This window comes from Taurulus bubalis (assembly GCF_910589615.1).
Source record: "Taurulus bubalis genome assembly, chromosome: 8".
NCBI classification, from domain to species: Eukaryota; Metazoa; Chordata; class Actinopteri; order Perciformes; family Cottidae; genus Taurulus; species Taurulus bubalis.
The window spans coordinates 21,357,870-21,377,037 of NC_136596.1; the positions used below are offsets into that span (position 1 = coordinate 21,357,870).

The 19,168-nt window shown below is 44.2% G+C and overlaps 2 protein-coding genes across 3 annotated transcripts in view; both read left to right on the forward strand.

Moving 5' to 3' along the window:
• The window catches only part of notch1b (notch receptor 1b), a gene marked incomplete at both ends in the record, with an annotated part of 37,744 nt that extends 26,507 nt beyond the window's left edge, over window positions 1-11,237 (forward strand). The window contains 15 exons of one of the 2 annotated variants that reach the window (XM_079222725.1): window positions 136-289; window positions 409-593; window positions 1,268-1,400; window positions 2,208-2,465; window positions 2,675-2,787; window positions 3,043-3,614; window positions 3,720-4,151; window positions 4,271-4,419; window positions 6,121-6,334; window positions 6,644-6,734; window positions 7,014-7,179; window positions 8,607-8,905; window positions 9,380-9,527; window positions 9,668-9,765; window positions 9,906-11,237. In XM_079222725.1, coding sequence (XP_079078851.1) covers window positions 136-289; window positions 409-593; window positions 1,268-1,400; window positions 2,208-2,465; window positions 2,675-2,787; window positions 3,043-3,614; window positions 3,720-4,151; window positions 4,271-4,419; window positions 6,121-6,334; window positions 6,644-6,734; window positions 7,014-7,179; window positions 8,607-8,905; window positions 9,380-9,527; window positions 9,668-9,765; window positions 9,906-11,237 — 4,344 coding nt within the window. The remainder of the gene's footprint in view (window positions 1-135; window positions 290-408; window positions 594-1,267; window positions 1,401-2,207; window positions 2,466-2,674; window positions 2,788-3,042; window positions 3,615-3,719; window positions 4,152-4,270; window positions 4,420-6,120; window positions 6,335-6,643; window positions 6,735-7,013; window positions 7,180-8,606; window positions 8,906-9,379; window positions 9,528-9,667; window positions 9,766-9,905) is intronic. The other variant, XM_079222726.1, reaches the window with a different exon arrangement.
• Window positions 11,238-14,122: 2,885 nt separating this feature from the next.
• On the forward strand, window positions 14,123-18,694 carry ubac1 (UBA domain containing 1; the record flags this gene model as incomplete). The annotated part of the gene is made up of 10 exons (XM_079222541.1): window positions 14,123-14,271; window positions 15,277-15,397; window positions 15,486-15,559; window positions 15,679-15,786; window positions 15,880-15,982; window positions 16,395-16,503; window positions 16,623-16,887; window positions 17,528-17,614; window positions 17,910-18,048; window positions 18,579-18,694. The coding sequence occupies exons 1-10, from the start codon at window positions 14,134-14,136 to the stop codon at window positions 18,692-18,694; spliced, it is 1,260 nt and encodes a 419-aa protein (XP_079078667.1). The 5' UTR covers window positions 14,123-14,133.
• Window positions 18,695-19,168: the final 474 nt, after the last annotated feature.

Below are 19,168 nucleotides of genomic sequence, written 5' to 3' on the forward strand. Positions count from 1 at the left end.
TTTACAGGTCAAAAGATGTCAAAGTAAAAACTGGGATGAATTTGGTTTAAAAGTGAATTTTTTTGGATACTTAATGTACAGCTGTTGTTTTCTAGCATTTGATTCCAAACTTCAACGTGTGTTTGCAACTTTCAGAACTTGGTCCGCTGGTGCGACTCGTCGCCCTGTAAGAACCGGGGAACTTGCTGGCAGAGGGGAACCACCTACAGCTGTGAGTGTGAAACGGGCTGGACGGGACTCTACTGTGACGTCCCAAGTGTCTCCTGCGAGGTGGCAGCCAAACAGAGAGGTAAGATGAGAGCGACCAGGGTCTTATTTTTGCCTGTTAAAATCCCAATAGCATAATTGGAGTGTGAATTGGTTTGATAGTGAAAATGAAAAGCCCACCGTCTCGTCCTCTCTGTGTAGGAGTCGACGTCGCCCATCTGTGTCGTAATTCGGGTCAGTGTCTGGACGCAGGAAACATCCACTACTGCCACTGCCAGGTCGGATATACTGGGAGCTACTGTGAGGAGCAGGTGGACGAGTGCACCCCAAACCCCTGCCAGAACGGAGCCACCTGTACTGACTTCTTAGGTGGATACACCTGCAAGGTAACAGCACTAAAGAAAGCTATGCATCTAGTATCAATTCCGAAAATCATGTCACAGCAATCTTTTTTATGTTTTACTTCCCAAAATGCATCAAGTGTAAATAGAATTTCAACGTATATTATTTAACCTTTTTATAATAACTTGCAGAGACTAAAATGAATCATAATGTTGTGTTATTAGCCCAATCAGGTCTTAATTGTCTTGTCATTTAATCTTGATTTTAAGCAAACTGAGTCTTGAATGTCACTCTACTTGGCATTTCAAAAGTCTCATCTTTAATGTATTTAACTTTATAAAATGTGGCCTTTGATTTACTTTATTATTATATATATATAACTTTAATTTTCTATCATGAATTAGTTACAATGCCAGGGTGTACAGCAGGCATCCTGTCAGCTGAAGCAACACGAGGCAGTCCTAATGAAGAGGCCTGGTTATAAATAGAAGACAAACAGCTTGGTTATGTTAATCTCCTCTGGAATAAAGGATATGCTGGCCTTGGCAGGATAGAGGCCAGAAAACAGCCAGGTAAACAGAAAACATCCATTTCATGTCGGACATTGATTAAACTTTCCCCTCTCTTCTCCCTCTGCCTTCCTCTTCTTCCTCCTCCTCCTCCTTGGCTTCTTCTTCTTCTTTTTCTTCTTCCTCCTCTTCTTCTTTTTTTCTCTCAGTGTATGCCAGGATATGTGGGGACCAACTGCTCCGACGAGATCAATGAATGTTTCTCCCAACCGTGCCAGAACGGGGGCACCTGCATTGACCTGATCAATACCTACAAATGCTCCTGTCCCCGGGGAACCCAAGGTCAGCGGACCCCACGCACACTCCTCCACACCACTCTGCCTCTCCATCCTCTCCTCCTTGTCTCCACGCTTCATTAATTAGGGCTTAACAGCAGCCAGGGCATGTCTGCAAAACTCCTCCTCCCGTCTTGCCTCCAACCTTCCCTCTACTTGTCAAATAGGCCATTGATTTATTTCACTCACACATGAAGGGAGTGTGTGTGTTGTAGGTCAGCCTAAAGTGCCAGCGGATGTATGGGTGTATCCCAAAAAAAAGCCGGAGACAGAAGAAGAAACTAAATAATGTCAAAGGTTTTGACACAAAGTTAAAAGGAAAAAAAGAGGAAAATAAAAAAAGGAAAATAGATATTTTTCAGATCCATGAGTTTTAAGACTTATGGAGTTTTGTTTATTTTACAGATTCAGTATCGGTTTCTATCAATATTTAAAATAAATAGTTCCTCCCTGTGCCATGTACTGTTTCTGATTTCAACTAAAGCATTTGACGTTACGAAAGTGAGACACCATTGACATTTTTTCTAACCTAACTTTCTAAATTGTTTTTTTGCCATTTCTTTACATACATTTTTATATAAATTATCATTCAACTCTTAATTCAATGCAGCCATGAGACATTTTGTATCTCTAAGGGAATTATGAGGCAGTTTTTCCCCACACTGTTTGTTTCTGTTGCTATATGTCAGTTATGTATAGATCCCTCCTCTTAATCTTAATAGTTCTCATAGAACATCAAGGTTTACAACTTCCATTTCACCAAACTACTGAATGCTGACATTACTTGTCCCTCTTCCACTGCCCACCCCCTCAGGTGTGCACTGTGAGATCAACATCGACGACTGCAACCCGTTCACCGACCCGGTCACCAAAGAGCCCAAGTGCTTCAACAAAGGGAAATGCGTGGATCGAGTCGGAGGCTACCACTGCATATGCTCGGCGGGATACGTAGGGGAGCGCTGCGAGGGAGACATCAACGAGTGTCTCTCCAACCCCTGTGACCCGCGGGGCACGCACAGCTGCATCCAGCTCACCAACAACTACCGCTGCGACTGTCGCATCGGGTACACAGGTAAACAGCCGGTCAGGGAGGGAAACCTTTAAGCCATTTGACGAGCCGCTTAACTAACAACGCAGACAGTAGATTCATTGATAATTGACATAGATAAGAAGTTGCAGCCCTAAACTGAAATAGAATGTTAGGATATCTTTTTTTAACATAATATTATAATATTAGACATCAATATGATTTAACATGCTCTGTCTCTGGCTCCTCTCCAGGTCAACGCTGTGACACAGTGTTTGATGGATGCAAGGGGAAACCGTGTCGCAATGGAGGGACCTGCGCTGTAGCCAGTAACACGCAACACGGCTTCATCTGCAAATGTCCTCCTGTGAGTAGCTACAGTACACACTCCTGCACACACACACAGATCTTTGTCACTCGTATTATATTATATTCAATTTATGTCCCCTGATCAATACAAATAAACACACTTGACCAACCCGCATGAATTAATGTTTTTAATAGTCGGAACAAACGCAGATACATTCCAGAATTTCTGTCGAGGTGAAAATGAAGTATTTGCTCAAATAGAATTGTTAATCCTGATCCTATTTGAAATGTTTGTTCTTTTTTTCTTGTCCAGGGCTTTACTGGCTCCACGTGTGAATATGACGCCCAGGCCTGCGGTAGCCTCAACTGCCGCAACGGCGGCACCTGCATCTCCGGCCACAAGAGTCCCAAGTGTCTGTGCACCCCGTCATTCACCGGGCCCGAGTGCCAGTATCCCACCGACAGCCCCTGTAATTCCAACCCCTGCTACAACGGCGGCAAGTGCGAATACACCTCTGAGGCGCCGTTCTACCACTGCGTCTGCCCCACAAACTTCAACGGCCTCCGCTGCCACATCCTGGATTACAGCTTCCAGGGGGGGTTTGGCCACGACATCCTGCCGCCGTCCGAGGTGGAGGTCCCCTGCGACATCCCGCTGTGCGAGGAGGCAAAGCACAACAAGTACTGCGACGTGCTCTGTAACAACCACGCGTGCGGCTGGGACAACGGCGACTGCTCGCTCAACTTCGACGACCCGTGGAAAAACTGCTCGGCCTCGCTGCAGTGCTGGCGATACTTCAACGACGGGAAGTGCGACTCGCAGTGTGACAACGCCGGATGTCTCTACGATGGCTTTGACTGCCAGAATCTGGAGGGGCAGTGCAAGTGAGTGTTTGTGTCTCTGAGTTAGACTTCAATTAAGTTCAATTCAAATTATAATTAATTTAATCCACATGACTAAACCTCAGATGTATCCTTTTTTCCCCTCAGCCCTCTGTATGACCAATACTGCAAGGATCACTACGCCGACAACCACTGCGACCAGGGCTGCAACAACGCCGAGTGCAGGTGGGACGGCCTGGACTGTGCCAACAACATGCCCGAGAAGCTCGCCGTGGGCCAGCTGGTCCTGGTGGTCCACATCTCCCCAGAGCAGCTCCTCAACAACTCCTTCGGCTTCCTGCGCGAGCTGAGCCGCGTCCTCCGTACCAATGTGGTGTTCACGAAGGACGCCAAGGGCGAGATGATGGTGTACCCGTATTACGGGAACGAACACGAGCTGCAGAAGTACAACGTGAAGCGCTCGGTGGATTCGTGGGCCGAGGCTCCCGGCAAGGTTCTGAATGTGATGAAGAGGAGCATGCGTCACATGGCAGGCGGCAGGCGAATGAAGAGGGAACTGGATCACCTGCAGATCAAAGGGTGAGCAATAATATTAAATTGCGTTTTATTCTCTAACTTTAGTGCAATTTCCTTTTTTTATGATTCAGCGTGCAAAATCGGTTTTATAGTTGACCTCTGTGTGTCTCTTCTCGCTACAGTTCTGTCGTCCACTTGGAGGTGGACAACCGTCAGTGCTTCCAGCAGTCCACCGAGTGTTTCCAGAGCACCAATGATGCCGCAGCTTTCCTCGGGGCTTTGGCCTCCAGTGGCAAACTGGATGTTCCCTACACCATTGAAGCCGTTTTTAGTTAGTACATCCCTTACAAGTCTGCATGAATCAAAGAAAATGTTTAAAAGGGCCATACCGGCGCGTTTGAATGTTTTTGCTCCATAACTACAGGTCCTTTTCATTTCTGTATGTAATTAAAAATCCATTCTCAGCTTTGTGAAACTCGCTTCAGTTGCATTATCGCGGAAATCACGTCATTGTGTTACAATCAGTGTGGTAAAAACACTGTTAAAAACACATCATGGTGATATGTCCCTTCATCATGATAAGCCTGGGCACCGTTCATTTTGAGTCGGGTCCACATCACTGGAGCTCCTAATGTGTATTAATCCGCCCCCAGAGTCCCAAACAAATGCAATTTTCCTGAAATTAACTTCTGTCTTTTGAAAGCTTACTATTGAGAGGCGGATTATTATTGTTAAAGTATTGAATATGAACCCGCCTCATTCTTTAAACTGCATTGACACACAACAATAATGTAACTTTGATGCTGTTTTGATTTTGTCTGGTAATTGATTTCACATCAGTGGAAACCTAAAGCTCCTAAAAACAGCCCAAAAATATTAAACACAACTGTACGGTTTGCATAATGATTAGTTGTGACGAAAGATAAACGTGATGCCTTCCTCTAATGTCACACACACACACACCTACACACCTACACCTTCACACACGCGCGATCATTCATGAGTGGATAAGACACGTGCTCTTCCACGCACACTCAAACTGAAAGTATCCGCCGCGCCCTCTGGTCGGGTCCTAACCCTACCGCTCTTTGATTGTGTATTTGTTATGCAGCGGTGAACAAATGCAATTGTGAATCTCATGGCCTAAACAATCAATCCTTTTCTCTGTGTGTAAATCCACTGGCTTCAGGCTCCAAAATGGTTAATTGCTGCAAATCAACTCATCCAACCCCCTACTCACACAATGTAACAGTCTTGGTCTGTCTCTCTTCCCTTCATAGACATGTACACATATACGTCCACAGATAGCAAGCTCTCACATGCACACACACACACACACACACACACACACACACACACACACACACACACACACACTTCATCCCGCAGTGTGAGGGGCTGCTGCAACCTTCACCTCGCTGAATGTAATACCAGGACTTAATGCATCTCTAAGGGTTTAGGTTGGGGGAGTTTATCATTTCAAAATCGTTAGTGGAAAAAAAAAGAGAAGGGGAAAAATTGATCGGGAGTGTGCTAGAAGTTGGGAGTCTTTGTTATCTCGAAAATCCTAATAAATCCTTCGTCTTTACAGCTTAAAGCGCGTGCAGTAATTTGAAGTTCATTAATCCCCCTCCTTTTTTTCTCTTAAAGAAGAAATGGTAAAGTTGTCTCTTGGTACCCTGGGTTGAAAAGGGAGAGAGGAGGTGTTGGTGTTCGTTTTTTCAACCCCTTTTTTCTTTTATCACGCCCCATCCCTCTTCTTTTTTTTTTTTTTTTGATGAAAAGTGGTTAGCAATTCTGATTATTACTGAATAGATAGTAGAAGCTAGCTTTACAAACGGTGAGGATCGTCAGTCACTTTCTGGCGCTTGCTGCTGCTCGTGTGTTCTGGAGTGGGAACCGCGGGGCGAAGAAGAGCCGGACTAGCTCTGCTCGCACACTCAGGCGGACGCTGGGTGTCCCAGTCCGTCCTCTGTCGGCCCACGTCCGTTCCTTTGGCCCGCCTTGACCATGCTGTTCCCTTTCCCACCAGGCGGAGTGGACCCCCAGCCTTCACCTGCCCTCTACCCGATCTACTTGGTCCTGGGCGGCATTGGGATGCTGGCCTTCATCGGAGTGGGGATGGTGGCTGCCCGAAAGCGCCGCCATGAACACGGGCGCCTGTGGCTCCCCGAGGGCTTCAAGACCACGGAGACAAGCAAGAAGAAGAGACGCGAGCCTGTCGGAGAGGATTCGGTGGGATTAAAGTAAGTTTCCGTTTATTCACCAATGGCGCTCTCTCCGCCATCGGGTACCTGTTTCTTTGCGGGTCAGGTGAAGGGCTAGTGGTGATCAGACAAATTTGGGAAAGGGGGATTTTGCTTGGATCATTAATGATAATGATATAGTAGGTTTAGGTGTGCGTTAATTGACTTGTAAGGGCAGAGGGGTGGGGTATGGATTTAATCAATGCTTTTGTTTTTCGGCACTGCTGCACCATTACTTGTGAGTGTCTCGGAAGAGATGGAAGGTGCCGAGTACGTGGATATTTACTGGGTTTTGTTGCTTCATCACAGGCCACTGAAAAACACCTCAGACATTTCACTCATGGATGACAACCAGAACGAGTGGGGAGAAGACGAGCCCTCGGATGCAAAGCGCTTCAGGGTAAGAAAAAGGAAATTTTTCACACCAAAGGAGCTTTTAAGGATTTTTTATTTTTTTATTTATTTTAAAACTTAAGTATCAATTTCTTACAAATACTAATTCAAGATTTTTTGTATTGCCCGTATGGGATTGGAAACTGACTTCATTGTGAAATATGTTTTTATTAATTTAGTCTGTGTTAAACTTAAGTTGAAATGCTTTTTTTGTTACTTTGTGATTTTGTAATTTAACCCTCATGCTAAATTTCAATTGCCTAACGGCTTGCCGTCCCTGTTTTAGCAGTTTGACGAGCAGGCTATACTGGAGGTGGGCGACCAGACGGACCACCGCCAGTGGACGCAGCAGCACCTGGACGCCGCTGACCTGCGCATCCCCTCCATCGCTCCCACTCCGCCTCAGGGCGAGATTGAGAATGACTGCATGGATGTCAATGTCCGGGGACCAGGTGGGTGACTCACTTTCTCACTTACTATTTAAACAAAAATCGTAGAGAGTTCTGTGTTCTTACGCCTGTGGACAGAATCAGTGGATGTGGACCTGATTTTGGTTTATTTTTATTTTGGATGACTTGGTTCATATTCCATGATTTTATTGAAGATGAAATGTCAGCATAGCTTTAATGATGAGGGGAAATATGTATGGAATCAGTATATGGAAGAAATTGTTATATTTTCAAGGCCCAGTGAAGGTATAGAAGAAAAATTATGATTTTCAAAATTTGCTCTATTATTTCAGATTTTACTGTAATTGTTGCCTTTTTTCTTCTGTGGTCCTCAAAATATTTAAAACAATTTTGTAAAAAAAAATGCAATGATAGAACAACTCTCAACTTATGTGTGAGGTCATAACTTGTGAGAATGGTTAGTTTGCTTTGTTTTATGGGGTCACAAGCTTAAAAAGGATTTAGCTGAATAACTTTTCGAATGAAGATTTCTAGTGGTGTGTGTGTGTGTGTGTGTGTGTGTGTGTGTGTGTGTGTGTGTGTGTGTGTGTGTGTGTGTGTGTGTGTGCGCGCGTGTGTGTGTGTGTTTGTGTGTGCGTGCGTGCGTGTGTGCGTGTGCGTGTTTGTCTGGATTGATTCATGCCTTTTCCAAGCGAGTGTTCCACATTTCTAGTGTGTGCGTTTTTGTGTGTGTGTGTGTAATCGCGCATGTAGGAGTAGCTAAAGCCCCATGTCCTCAGGGTAAAGGATCTTCTTCAAAGCAGCCGGCTGGAAGCCAGGAGCCTGGGGGAAAACACTGATTCCTGATCAGATTAATCATTTGACCAGTTATGGGCCTCTGTTATTTTTCTATTCCACATTACAAAAACCAATGAGGGCATCAAATGCAAAAACCCAATTTTGTAGTAAGTGCCAAATTCCCTAAAGGGAAGCCATGAAAAATCAAAGTAACAGGGTTAACAACTTGAGAGCACACCGTTTCCCCCTCGTTGTGGTTCGATGCACTTGAATCGACCAAATCTGCGAGATCTGGGGCTTGCTATCCTTTTGAAGAGAAGAAAACCTATTCAAGTCGACTGACTGAGCTGCCTCTCACAGTTAGATATTAATGCTTCGTTTTTTTGCAGCAGCCTAGCTTTAGCAAGCCCCGGCCTCTATCCCCCCAGCTTCGCCTTTCCTTCTGAAGCCTCTCCTGCGCCGTGGGCCTTGATCAGAATCCGTTATCGAAGGGAGAGAGCTGCGATGATTCAACTCAAGCAAAAGTGTCAAATCCTCGTTCGATTTGTTTGTTGCTGTGTTTTGATCTGCCTGCTGCTTTGAAGTGGGCGGCTCCTGCAGCAGTTACAGCTGCTGCGCTGACCGTGCTGTCTGTTGCCTACAAGTGCCTTCTTTCAACACTCCCATCCTCTCCCTCCACCTTCTCTGACCAGACGGATTCACACCGCTGATGATCGCGTCCTGCAGCGGGGGAGGTTTAGAAACAGGCAACAGCGAGGAAGAGGAGGACGCCTCTGCCAACGTGATCAACGACTTCATCTACCAGGGCGCGAACCTCCACAACCAGACGGACCGCACGGGTGAAACCGCCCTCCACCTGGCCGCCCGCTACGCTCGCTCTGACGCCGCCAAGCGCCTGCTGGAGGCCAGCGCCGACGCCAACGTCCAGGACAACATGGGCAGGACGCCTCTGCATGCTTCGGTGGCTGCTGATGCCCAGGGGGTGTTCCAGGTGAGCTCGCATATGCCACTTTTCTTTTAGTGTTAGTGCTCAAATAAACAAAAATTATGAATCGATTTGTCAGTCAAATACAACTGTTCAAGTTTATCGAGCAAAGATATGATAAAGGTGTGATAACATTAGCGGTTCTTTTTTGTGCTGATTTTCTTTGTTTTATATTTCTGTTAATTGAATATAGTTGTTAGTCAGATGTCACATTTGTCACTGGGAAATTGTGATTTGACTATTTTCTGGACCAAACTAATAGGTCAGTTTAGTTGCAGCCCTAAAAAGTATACCTGTCAAATAATCTGTATACTATTGTAGAGCGGAGATGCCAGAGGTTTTAGTTACTTAACTTTACTTACAGTTACAATTACTTTACTTACAGGCTAAATTGTACATTTATTAGAATATTTGAGTCAACCTTTGAAGTGTGGATCCATGTTCCCGCTCAAAAGTTTAAAACATGTCTTGTCTCTGTAGATTCTGATAAGGAACCGCGCCACAGACCTGGATGCCCGCATGCATGATGGCACCACCCCCCTGATCTTGGCTGCCAGGCTAGCAGTGGAGGGCATGGTGGAGGAGCTTATAAACTGCCACGCTGACGTCAACGCAATTGATGATTTTGGTAAGGTTTCTCTGTTTTATGCCACTTGTATGAGCCCAAAAATCAATGCAATTTAGTATTGAAGTCAGTCAAACGGTAAAGACCTTCAAACGCATAAAAAGAACACTGAAGATCTAATAACCCTGTTTTTGTTTCTGAAGGTAAATCAGCTCTGCATTGGGCCGCAGCAGTAAATAACGTGGAGGCTGTAATTGTGCTTCTCAAGAACAGCGCCAACAAGGACATGCAGAACAACAAGGTAAAAAAAAGCAAGCAGTCCCTTCCTTCTCTTAACTCTGTAAAACAATAGTGAATCATCTTTCCGAAAATATATTAAAAACATTCCTCGGGCCGTCTGCGATTCTCTTAACGTGATGTCTGCTTTCTGTCTTGCCTCAGGAGGAAACTCCTCTATTCTTGGCTGCCAGGGAAGGAAGCTACGAGACTGCCAAGGTCTTACTGGACCACTTTGCCAACAGAGAAATAACTGACCACATGGACCGGCTACCCAGAGATATTGCACAGGAGCGAATGCATCACGACATTGTGCGGCTGATGGACGACTACAACCTGGTACGGAGTCCCCACATGCACGGAGGGTCACTGTGCACCACCTTGTCGCCCCCTCTCTGCTCGCCCAACGGCTACCTGGGCGGCATGAAGCAGCCCCATCCTCACGGCCAGGGCAAAAAGGCACGCAAGCCCAGCGCTAAGGGCATCGGCTGCAAGGAGGGCAAAGACATGAAGGTGAAGAAGAAGAATTCTCAGGACGGGAAGCCTGGGAACCTCCTGGACAGCTCCGGTGTGCTGTCACCAGTCGACTCGTTGGAGTCTCCACACGGCTACGTCTCCGACGTGGCCTCGCCACCCATGATGACCTCACCTTTCCAGCAGTCGCTGCAGGGCATGTCTGATCCGCACCTGTCCGTAAACCACCTGGTGATGCCAAACAAGCAGGAGCTGGCTCGAATGCAGTTTGACCCGCTGCCTCCGCGTCTCACCCACCTGCCCGTGTCCGGCTCTGGTGGCCAGGGTGCCATAAACGGCCAGTGCGATTGGCTGTCCAGGATGCATGGCAGCATGGGCCAGCCAGGCCAGTTCAACCCCATGAGGGGAGGGCAGCACGGGATGATGGCGTCGCTCCACAACGGCCACCCCACCAGCCTGTCACAGATGATGACCTATCAGGGGATCCAGAGCACCAGGCTGGGTCCGCAGCCCCATATCATGCAGCAGCAGGCTCAGCAGATGCAGCAGATGCAGAACCTGCAGCAGCTCCAGCAGCAGCAGCAGCAGCAGCAGCAGCAGCAGCAGCAGCAGAGCATCCAGCTGCAGCACCAGAACTCGAACACGACCAACAGCCAGAGCTTCATCAGCGGGGAGCTCAGTTCCCCGGAGCTCCAGCAGGGCACCGGCAACTCCAGCATGCCGATCCACACCATCCTGCCGCAGGAGACCCAGATCATGCCCTCCTCCATCAACCAGTCGATGCCCAGCAACCAGTTCCTCACACCACCCTCCCAGCACAGCTATTCAGGCCCCATGGACAACACCCCAAATCATCAGGTCCAGGTGCCCGACCACCCCTTTCTGACGCCCTCACCCGGCTCCCCCGATCAGTGGTCGAGTTCGTCCCCTCATTCCAACATGTCCGACTGGTCAGAGGGGATTTCAAGTCCCCCGACAAGCATGCAAGCTCAAATTGCACATCTACCTGAACAGTTCAAATAAAAAGCTTGTATGTTTACGCCCAGACGAGCTGCTGTATATTTTTTTATTAAAAAAGGCACTCTATGTGGAGAAGAAAAAAAAGAAAAAGGGCAAACACGATTTAATAGAACATTTTTATATGCTTTTATACTAACAGCGACACCTGCGTTTCATCCATTCTTTTTATTTATTAATGCCTTATTTATACGCATTGCCTGCTTACAGAAATTTCTGGGATCCATGGTGCTGGGTCAAACGGAGGACAGAGAAAGTCCTTTAGAGAGACTCTTTGCTTTTAGCATTTATTTTTCTGCAGTGAAGCCGCAGCATACACACTGGGTATTTATTTCCTGAAAGACTTTTAGTCTTTGCCCTTTTCTTTCATATGATTTCTCAATCTTTGTTTATATTTGTGTTATTTTTTTGGTTTGTATAATCTTGTTTATAAAAACTCTTGTGATTATGGGGCATTTTATACGGCGCATTTTAAGTTTCAGTGTTATTTCAATGTGCGTGGGAAATATTCTTGTCGGTCGATGATAAACAAGTTGTGAATGTTAACAGATAACGTGTCCTGTATTCCATGCACAGGCCCTTTTATGTTTTCACACTTTCCCCTTTTTTTTATATCATTTGATTCTTAGTTACACTCTACAGTTGTGTACATTTCTTGAATCTACGGAACGACATTATGTTGTGCCTCTAGATTTGACTGCATTCATATGTAGAGATGTGGTGGAGATGTGATATGTTGTACAGTATACAGCCATCTTGGAGATTGGCAGCTAAGACAGGCTTGAGTATCTGTTGGTGTTTGAGAACTGGCCCGTTGGCCACAGCGTATGTTGTTGTCCAGAGGGAAAAGGAAACGTCATTTCCCCTCTCCCTCTTATTAGTTTGAGCCTATGGCTGTGTTCTTCTTTTTGTAAATATGTTATGCATTTCACTTGTAAGCAGGATTTTGTTTAAGAAATCTGATGTCTTAAGCATGCAATTTTGATAGGTCCCGCACCAGTCAACAGCCACTAAAATGTCAAACAGAACAGAATATATATATTTTATATTTTACTGTCCCTTATGCATAAATAAATTTGAACTATATACAAATAAATACGATATATTATTAGGAGACATTTTTCTCATAAAATGCTAAAAAAAAACACATAAATATTGAGGTTTTATAAATTCATATTTATTCACTGTTCTGTAACACATACAAAGGCAACCATTTGTCCATATTATGAAATGTTTTCATTACACTTTGGTTAAATGGAAAAACTGTTGGCTAAGAAGTTCTCAGTTGTGTCCGCAATAATACTTTGTGAGACACTTCCTGTAGTTTGCAAAATGTTATGATTTAAGAAAAACATTAGGTTGTAGTGAATTGTAATTTCTGCAATGTTTCCTTTCTCTTACACAGTTATAATTTGCAAGAAATGTATTTCTCCTTTTCATTTTTATTTCCTGTAAATATGTTTCTTGGTATAATAAATGGCACTTGTGTGTCTTGAACTTAAGATAACTGTCTTTTCTTTCTTTAAAGGACTTTACAAGATCTCTAAAGATCAATACATTATACACACTTAACAATAATTATAGATCTAGTACCAAAACCACAGTGTAAACATGTGCCTCTGATAGTTCTGGGCAAGAATTAATAGCTTTTTGAAATAAATATAAATTAAATAGCGACCTTTTTCTTCATACACTGTAGCACTTTATTTAATATTTTTAAGTTTGCTGAAGGGGCCAAATATTACACGTAGTGTGTCTCCCTCTAGTGGTGGTTATCATTATCACACTTGACAGACCTAGACGAAAGTTCCCGCTGCGCTGTTTCTGCAGCTTGTGCTTATCATGAAACAGGTCAAATCAAAACTAGACAAAGCAATCTTTGCATTACTTATTGTGAGAGCTGGGTTAATTTACTTATGGGACCCAGAGAGAAAAAAGATCCCCAGTTCCCAACTGCTACTGTGCTTTGTACTTTTCTAAAATGGAATATCTGACCCCATTTGATGCGTGGAGATTAAACAACTCAAAACTGACCCAATGAAGGTGTGTGAATTATATTTTGACAAAGCGGCCCTCTTCAACGTATGGCCTTAGAATATGGTAAGAAAAAAAGTATCCACAACAAAGCCCCTATTTTTTCTTGCAGAGGAGACACTTCTCTGGGTCCATCGTCCCAGTTGCTCCAAACAAGACATTTGAAGAGGTTTTTAGGGACCATTAAGACCATTTCTTAATCAATTATTGGGAAAATGTACTCATCACATTGTGGCATTTGCTAGTATTCTTTAGTGGTGAATATTGCCAAACAAATGTTCAAATAAATTAGCACAAAACAGTTGGCACACTGAGCCTGGAACTTGCGGGGCCCCTGGAGGTCCGGGCCTCCTGGAGGTCTCGGAGCCCGTGGCTGTTGCAGGCTTTGCCGGCATGGTACTCCATCCCTCGCTCATCACAGGCTAAGGGACACCCTCGGGTGCTGTCATTGCACTGAGTGTGTCGTTGAAGTTGGGCGTTGAGTTCGCACCAGTGACTCCAAATGACTCCAGCTCCCATGATGCACCGCTCGCAAACGCCGTCGAAGTTCAAAGTTCAAACATTACAGTAAAAATAGGGTGCTCACTGGCCGGCCGCTCGTGTGTTCGCTGGGGGAATATCAAACAACTCTGTGGGGGTCACAGGACTCTCTCGTCGGTTGCCACCGCAGCGAAACCCCGGCAGAGGAAACCAAAGATGGCCCTCCGCTAACCCGCTCCTCGTGTTGCCCTGTTTTAGTCGCTGGATTTAAAACAACGACGGCTCGCTGGGCGCTAACGTTAGCAACCGCCGCTAGCTAACGTCACTGGAGTGGTGCTCTCTTCTCTCTCTCTCTCTCTCTCTCTCTCGCTGCTCTCTCTCTGCGGCTATGTTCGTCCAGGAGGAGAAGATATTCGCCGGGAAAGTGTTGAAAATACACATCTGCACCATGGACGGCGCGGAGTGGCTGGAGGAGGTCACGGAAGACACCACTGTGGAGAAACTGAAGGAGAAGTGCTTGAAACATGTAGGTTTTTTTTTTAGGGGGGGGGTTGGGGTTGTTTGTGTCTCTTTTTTTTTTTTTGTCCTGTCACTCCTTTGCCCCGGGTGGTTGCAGTCTGTGTAAACAGACAGTGTCGGTGTCACTGGCTTTGTATTTATAGTAACTGGGTAGTCCTGGCTATTTATAATTTAGCAGCTTGGCTGCCCATCTCAAGCTAGCTAGCTAGCTCGCAGTCCACTGTGCCCCTTGTCTGGTCCCAGTGGCATCTCGCTTTACTGGCCGTCTATTATTACACGTCCTCACCTCGCTTCTCCTTCTATGGCCCATAGCATAACCTCAAGTGTTTGTTTATCTTGACAACCTGGGGAAATGGACACGGACATTGTTTTCAATGGCACCAGCATATGCGCAAAGACGACTTCATTATGAGATTACTTTGGTGAACTATTCTTTGCAACTATTCTTTCTTGTTTTTGTTATTATTATTTGATCTGCCATTTTATAGGTTCAGTTTCTGAAAGAACTAATCGATTAATTGCCCTTTTGAACATTATTTTTTTTAAATGATATGAGTGGAGAAATGCAGCAAAGACTCACAGTGGAGAATCGTTTTTGCTTGATGTTTGAATTTAACAATTAAGAGATTATCAAAATGGTTGTGGATTAATATTAAGTCAACTGATTTGTCAATTTGTTGTTTCAGATCTAGTTGATCGATATGAAATCAATTGACAAGGATCGTTGTATCATTTAACTAATTTAATTAATTGTTAAGCACATTCCAGACCATACCATACTTCTTTAAAGGGATAATTTGCTGCTTGTCAGCTTTGTATATTGTAAATCGAATACTTGCACGTTTTGTGCTGTTGCTCATAGATGATGTCACTGTTTTCTACAATTTTCTAGATTTTAATATTAGAAAAAATATATATATATAACTGGAAGATTAAGTAATAATGAAAAGAGTCAATAGTTGAATCCCTACTGTTTATTTCTGAGACACTTTGTGTTCTGCTTGGTTTACAGTATGTACACGGAAGTCTAGAAGACCCTAAAACACTTACCCACCATAAACTCATACATGCTGCTACAGAACGAGTCCTCACAGACACCAAAACTGTCGCAGACGAAAATCTCAAAGACAAAGGTACGTTACTAGCTATTTGACAAGATGTGGGACGCCGACAACCCCACATTGTTTCCCCTGATCTGACCGTGTTTCATATATCTCGTAGAAGTTTTACTGCTCATAAAGAAAAGACCGCCACCGACCCCTCCAAAGATGGCGGATGTTAGTTCAGATGAAAAGGTAAGCGGAATCAGCGTTTGGCTTAATTTTAACGGGTGAATTCTGCACCAGAAATGTGGTTTCTTTATTTTGCCTGCTATTAATGATTTCCCTTTATTGTTTCTTCCTGGTTGTCACAGAAGAAACAAGATAACAAGGCACCGGACAAAGATGCAATTCTAAAAGCCACCGGCAACCTGTCCACGCGCCACACCGACCGCACTGTTACCCAGCACAACATCAGAGATGTGAGGTTCTTAGTGGAATGGATTTAGCTTAGTTGCAAACACAGTAGTTTTGCAGAGATGTTATTTATGTTTGTTGCGTTTGTGTTGTTCCAGTTTCAGACGGAGCTAAGAAAAATCCTGGTTTCTCTCATTGAAGTCGCCCAGAAGCTTCTTGCCTTGAACCCTGATGCTGTTGAACTTTTCAAAAAAGCCAATGGTAAAATGTACAATCCCTCAAAACTATTTACAAGTCAGAAAAATTAGGATAGGGAGAAGACACTTTTTACTAAAACAGGGCGTAATGTGGCGGCTGTAGACGACCTCGGCACACATTGGGGAAGAGGCGTGGTTAAGTCCTGGAGTTATCAAGAGTGTATTACAATACATATTATATTTTATTTCAAAGCTTTGACAAATGGAGGTCGTAATGTTTTATGTACTCTCTTCATGTGCCGTTTTAGTTTTTGCGTTCAAGCTCGATATAGCGACCCGCTATTGAAGTGTTTATTTTCCATATCAGCCATATTTCAATATGTTTTGTTCCTGATGCTTATTGTTGGAGACATTTCACACATTGCTCAACCGGTAGTTACAGTTGTCTGCTCTCTTTGTGTTTCTGCATCTTGCAGCGATGTTAGATGAAGATGAAGAGGACCGGGTGGATGAAACGGCCCTTCAGCAGCTCACTGAGATGGGTTTCCCTGAGAGCAGAGCCATCAAAGCACTTAGATTGAACCAGTAAGTCTCGGTTAAATAACAAGTCACTCCCAACTGATGATGGGCCAAACTATTTTGAATATGTCTCCAGTGTTTATCTAGTAAAGAAACCTGTTTTTCCTCATCTTTTCTTTCTGCAGCATGTCAGTCACCCAGGCAATGGAGTGGCTTATCGAGCACGTAGATGACCCCACTGTAGATACACCCATACCTGGCCAGGACTCGTCTGGGGCAGCAGGAGCCACGGCGGCGGCCCCACCAGGCCCCTCAGTGCCAGCCCCCGGTCCTAACCTCCTCCGCAGCCTCTCCAGCCAGTCAAGCACAGAAGAGAGCATCAGGCAGGACGAGCTCACAGAGATCTTCAAGAGGATCCGCAGGAAACGGGAGTTCAGACCGGACTCAAGAGTGGGTGGCTTTATCCCGTCGTTAGCGTTCATTCAGTACTTTGACTGTTACTTACTTTTAGATAACTCACCTCATAGCTTTTCATTACTGTGTTTTGTAGGAAGATGCTACTTATCTTTCTTAATCCTACAGACAGGGCAGATGCAAGACTGACTCTTTTCAGCTCCAACATCTCGAATTTATTTACCAGAGATGCATATGTGATAACTGAAGTTTTTTTTGCTACTGCTAGAGTCTATTACTGCACCATCTAACATACATTAGACACACAGTAGCAGGTCTGCTGAATAAAGGCAGCCTATTGGATACAGATAATATTGAAATGTGTACTCATGGATATACTGTGTTAGTGGCTTTAGTTATAGGGTTTGTAGATCACCTTGATTGTGTTCACAGTATTCTCATTTCCTTAATTTTAGAGCTTAATGTACCTCCGTTTTCCAAAGGAACAGTGCTCCCCAGTATCTCCAAAAATAGCAAAGTGATTAAAGTACTATCTTCCAACAAGACACTTCCACAAATTACCATCTGAATGGTTGTAATACCCAGCAACATCTTCCACTCAGCACAAATTGTGTATGTGGACTTTGAGTAAATGTCTTTAAACTAGACACTCAGTCTTTTCCCTTGCTTTCCGCAGGCTGTCATTGCATTGATGGAGATGGGGTTTGATGAGAAGGAGGTGGTTGATGCTCTGAGGGTGAATAACAACCAACAGGATGCCGCGGTAGGTTCACACACCCACAACAGTGTTTGAGAAATGGCTTCTTTTTTGTTGCGAGCTGATGGTTCTGACGGCGAGCTATATGGATTGTAGCCATTTACGCCGGCCATGTGGCCGTGACGCTAAAATCAAACTTGATTTCAAGGAATATTCATAAGTTTAAGAATAATAGTCTATCATAAGAACATGGTTTTGTTGCTGATCCTAGACTCCGACCTCTATAAAGATAATTAGGGATTTTCAAAAACAGACTGAACTTTGGTTTTTCTTTATGTTTTCTTTTTTTTCCGTCCTGCAGTGTGAGTGGCTGCTGGGAGACAGGAAACCTTCCCCAGAAGACCTGGACAAAGGCATCGACACCAACAGCCCGCTGTTCCAAGCCATTCTGGAGAATCCAGTGGTCCAGTTGGGTCTAACCAATCCTAAGACCCTGCTAGGTAGAGTCAAGTCAAATTTAGTGGAAATGCAATTAATAGGAAAATGATATAAAAAACTATCCTTAACGTCGTTGCCTATTTTGTTTAGTGATTGTGGTTATAAAAAAGTTCCAGGACAGCTACTCGCTTATTCTGTAAAAAGTGAAAAGTCACCAGCTGAAGCAGTCCCAGCCGAGGCCGGCTGAGTAGGCCAACAAAAGAAACTAATGTAGTAAATGCAATGAGTTTTACAGAAGTGAGGGTGCTTTCTCAACTGCAGTACAGTGGATTTTTCTGATCACAAGCGTTATTAGTCGAGACTTTTATTTTATATTTAGTGACAAGCAGATAGACACAGGACCAAAACAATAAATAACATGGAACTCTGACTTTCGACCATGAAATTTGGAACATTATTCATGTTAACACTTTATTATCCCAAAATATTGTGGTTGGTCGACTTTGCTCTCGCACCACAAAAATACTTTTGAATAGCTGCTGGTTTTTGTTACATCTGTTTTCTTACCAGCGTCTGTTGTGTTTGTACGCAGCGTTTGAAGACATGCTGGAGAATCCTCTGAACAGCACCCAGTGGATGAACGACCCCGAGACTGGCCCTGTCATGCTCCAAATATCCAGAATCTTCCAGACCCTCAACCGCACATAGAGCTTCCTGGTAACCCCTGTGTGACAGGCAGCGTGTGTGTGTGTGTGTGTGTGTGTGTGTGTGTGTGTCTCTGTGTTCGACCATATTGGTGTGTGTGTGTGTGTGGATGTGGGTATATCCGAGTGTGGCAGAGACACAAGTATTGTTTTTGCCTTGTAAAGACAACGCTGGAGGAGTCTAAGTATGAATTAAGATGTTACACATATAACTATTTATAACAGTACAGTAAAAACACTTATACAAAACAAATGTTAACATAAACATTATTGCAGTAATCATAATTGAAAAAAGAGATTTAGTATGTTGTTTTTACATTTTAAACGAGAACTGTTTATAGTCATGACAGACATGATTTATTTTATATAATTTCTCCATGTGCAGAAATGACATCAGACATCAATTTAATGTTTACACTTCAAAGAGAACTGTTTTTGTATGTTTTGCAATATTTAAATATCAATTACAGTTTTGTCT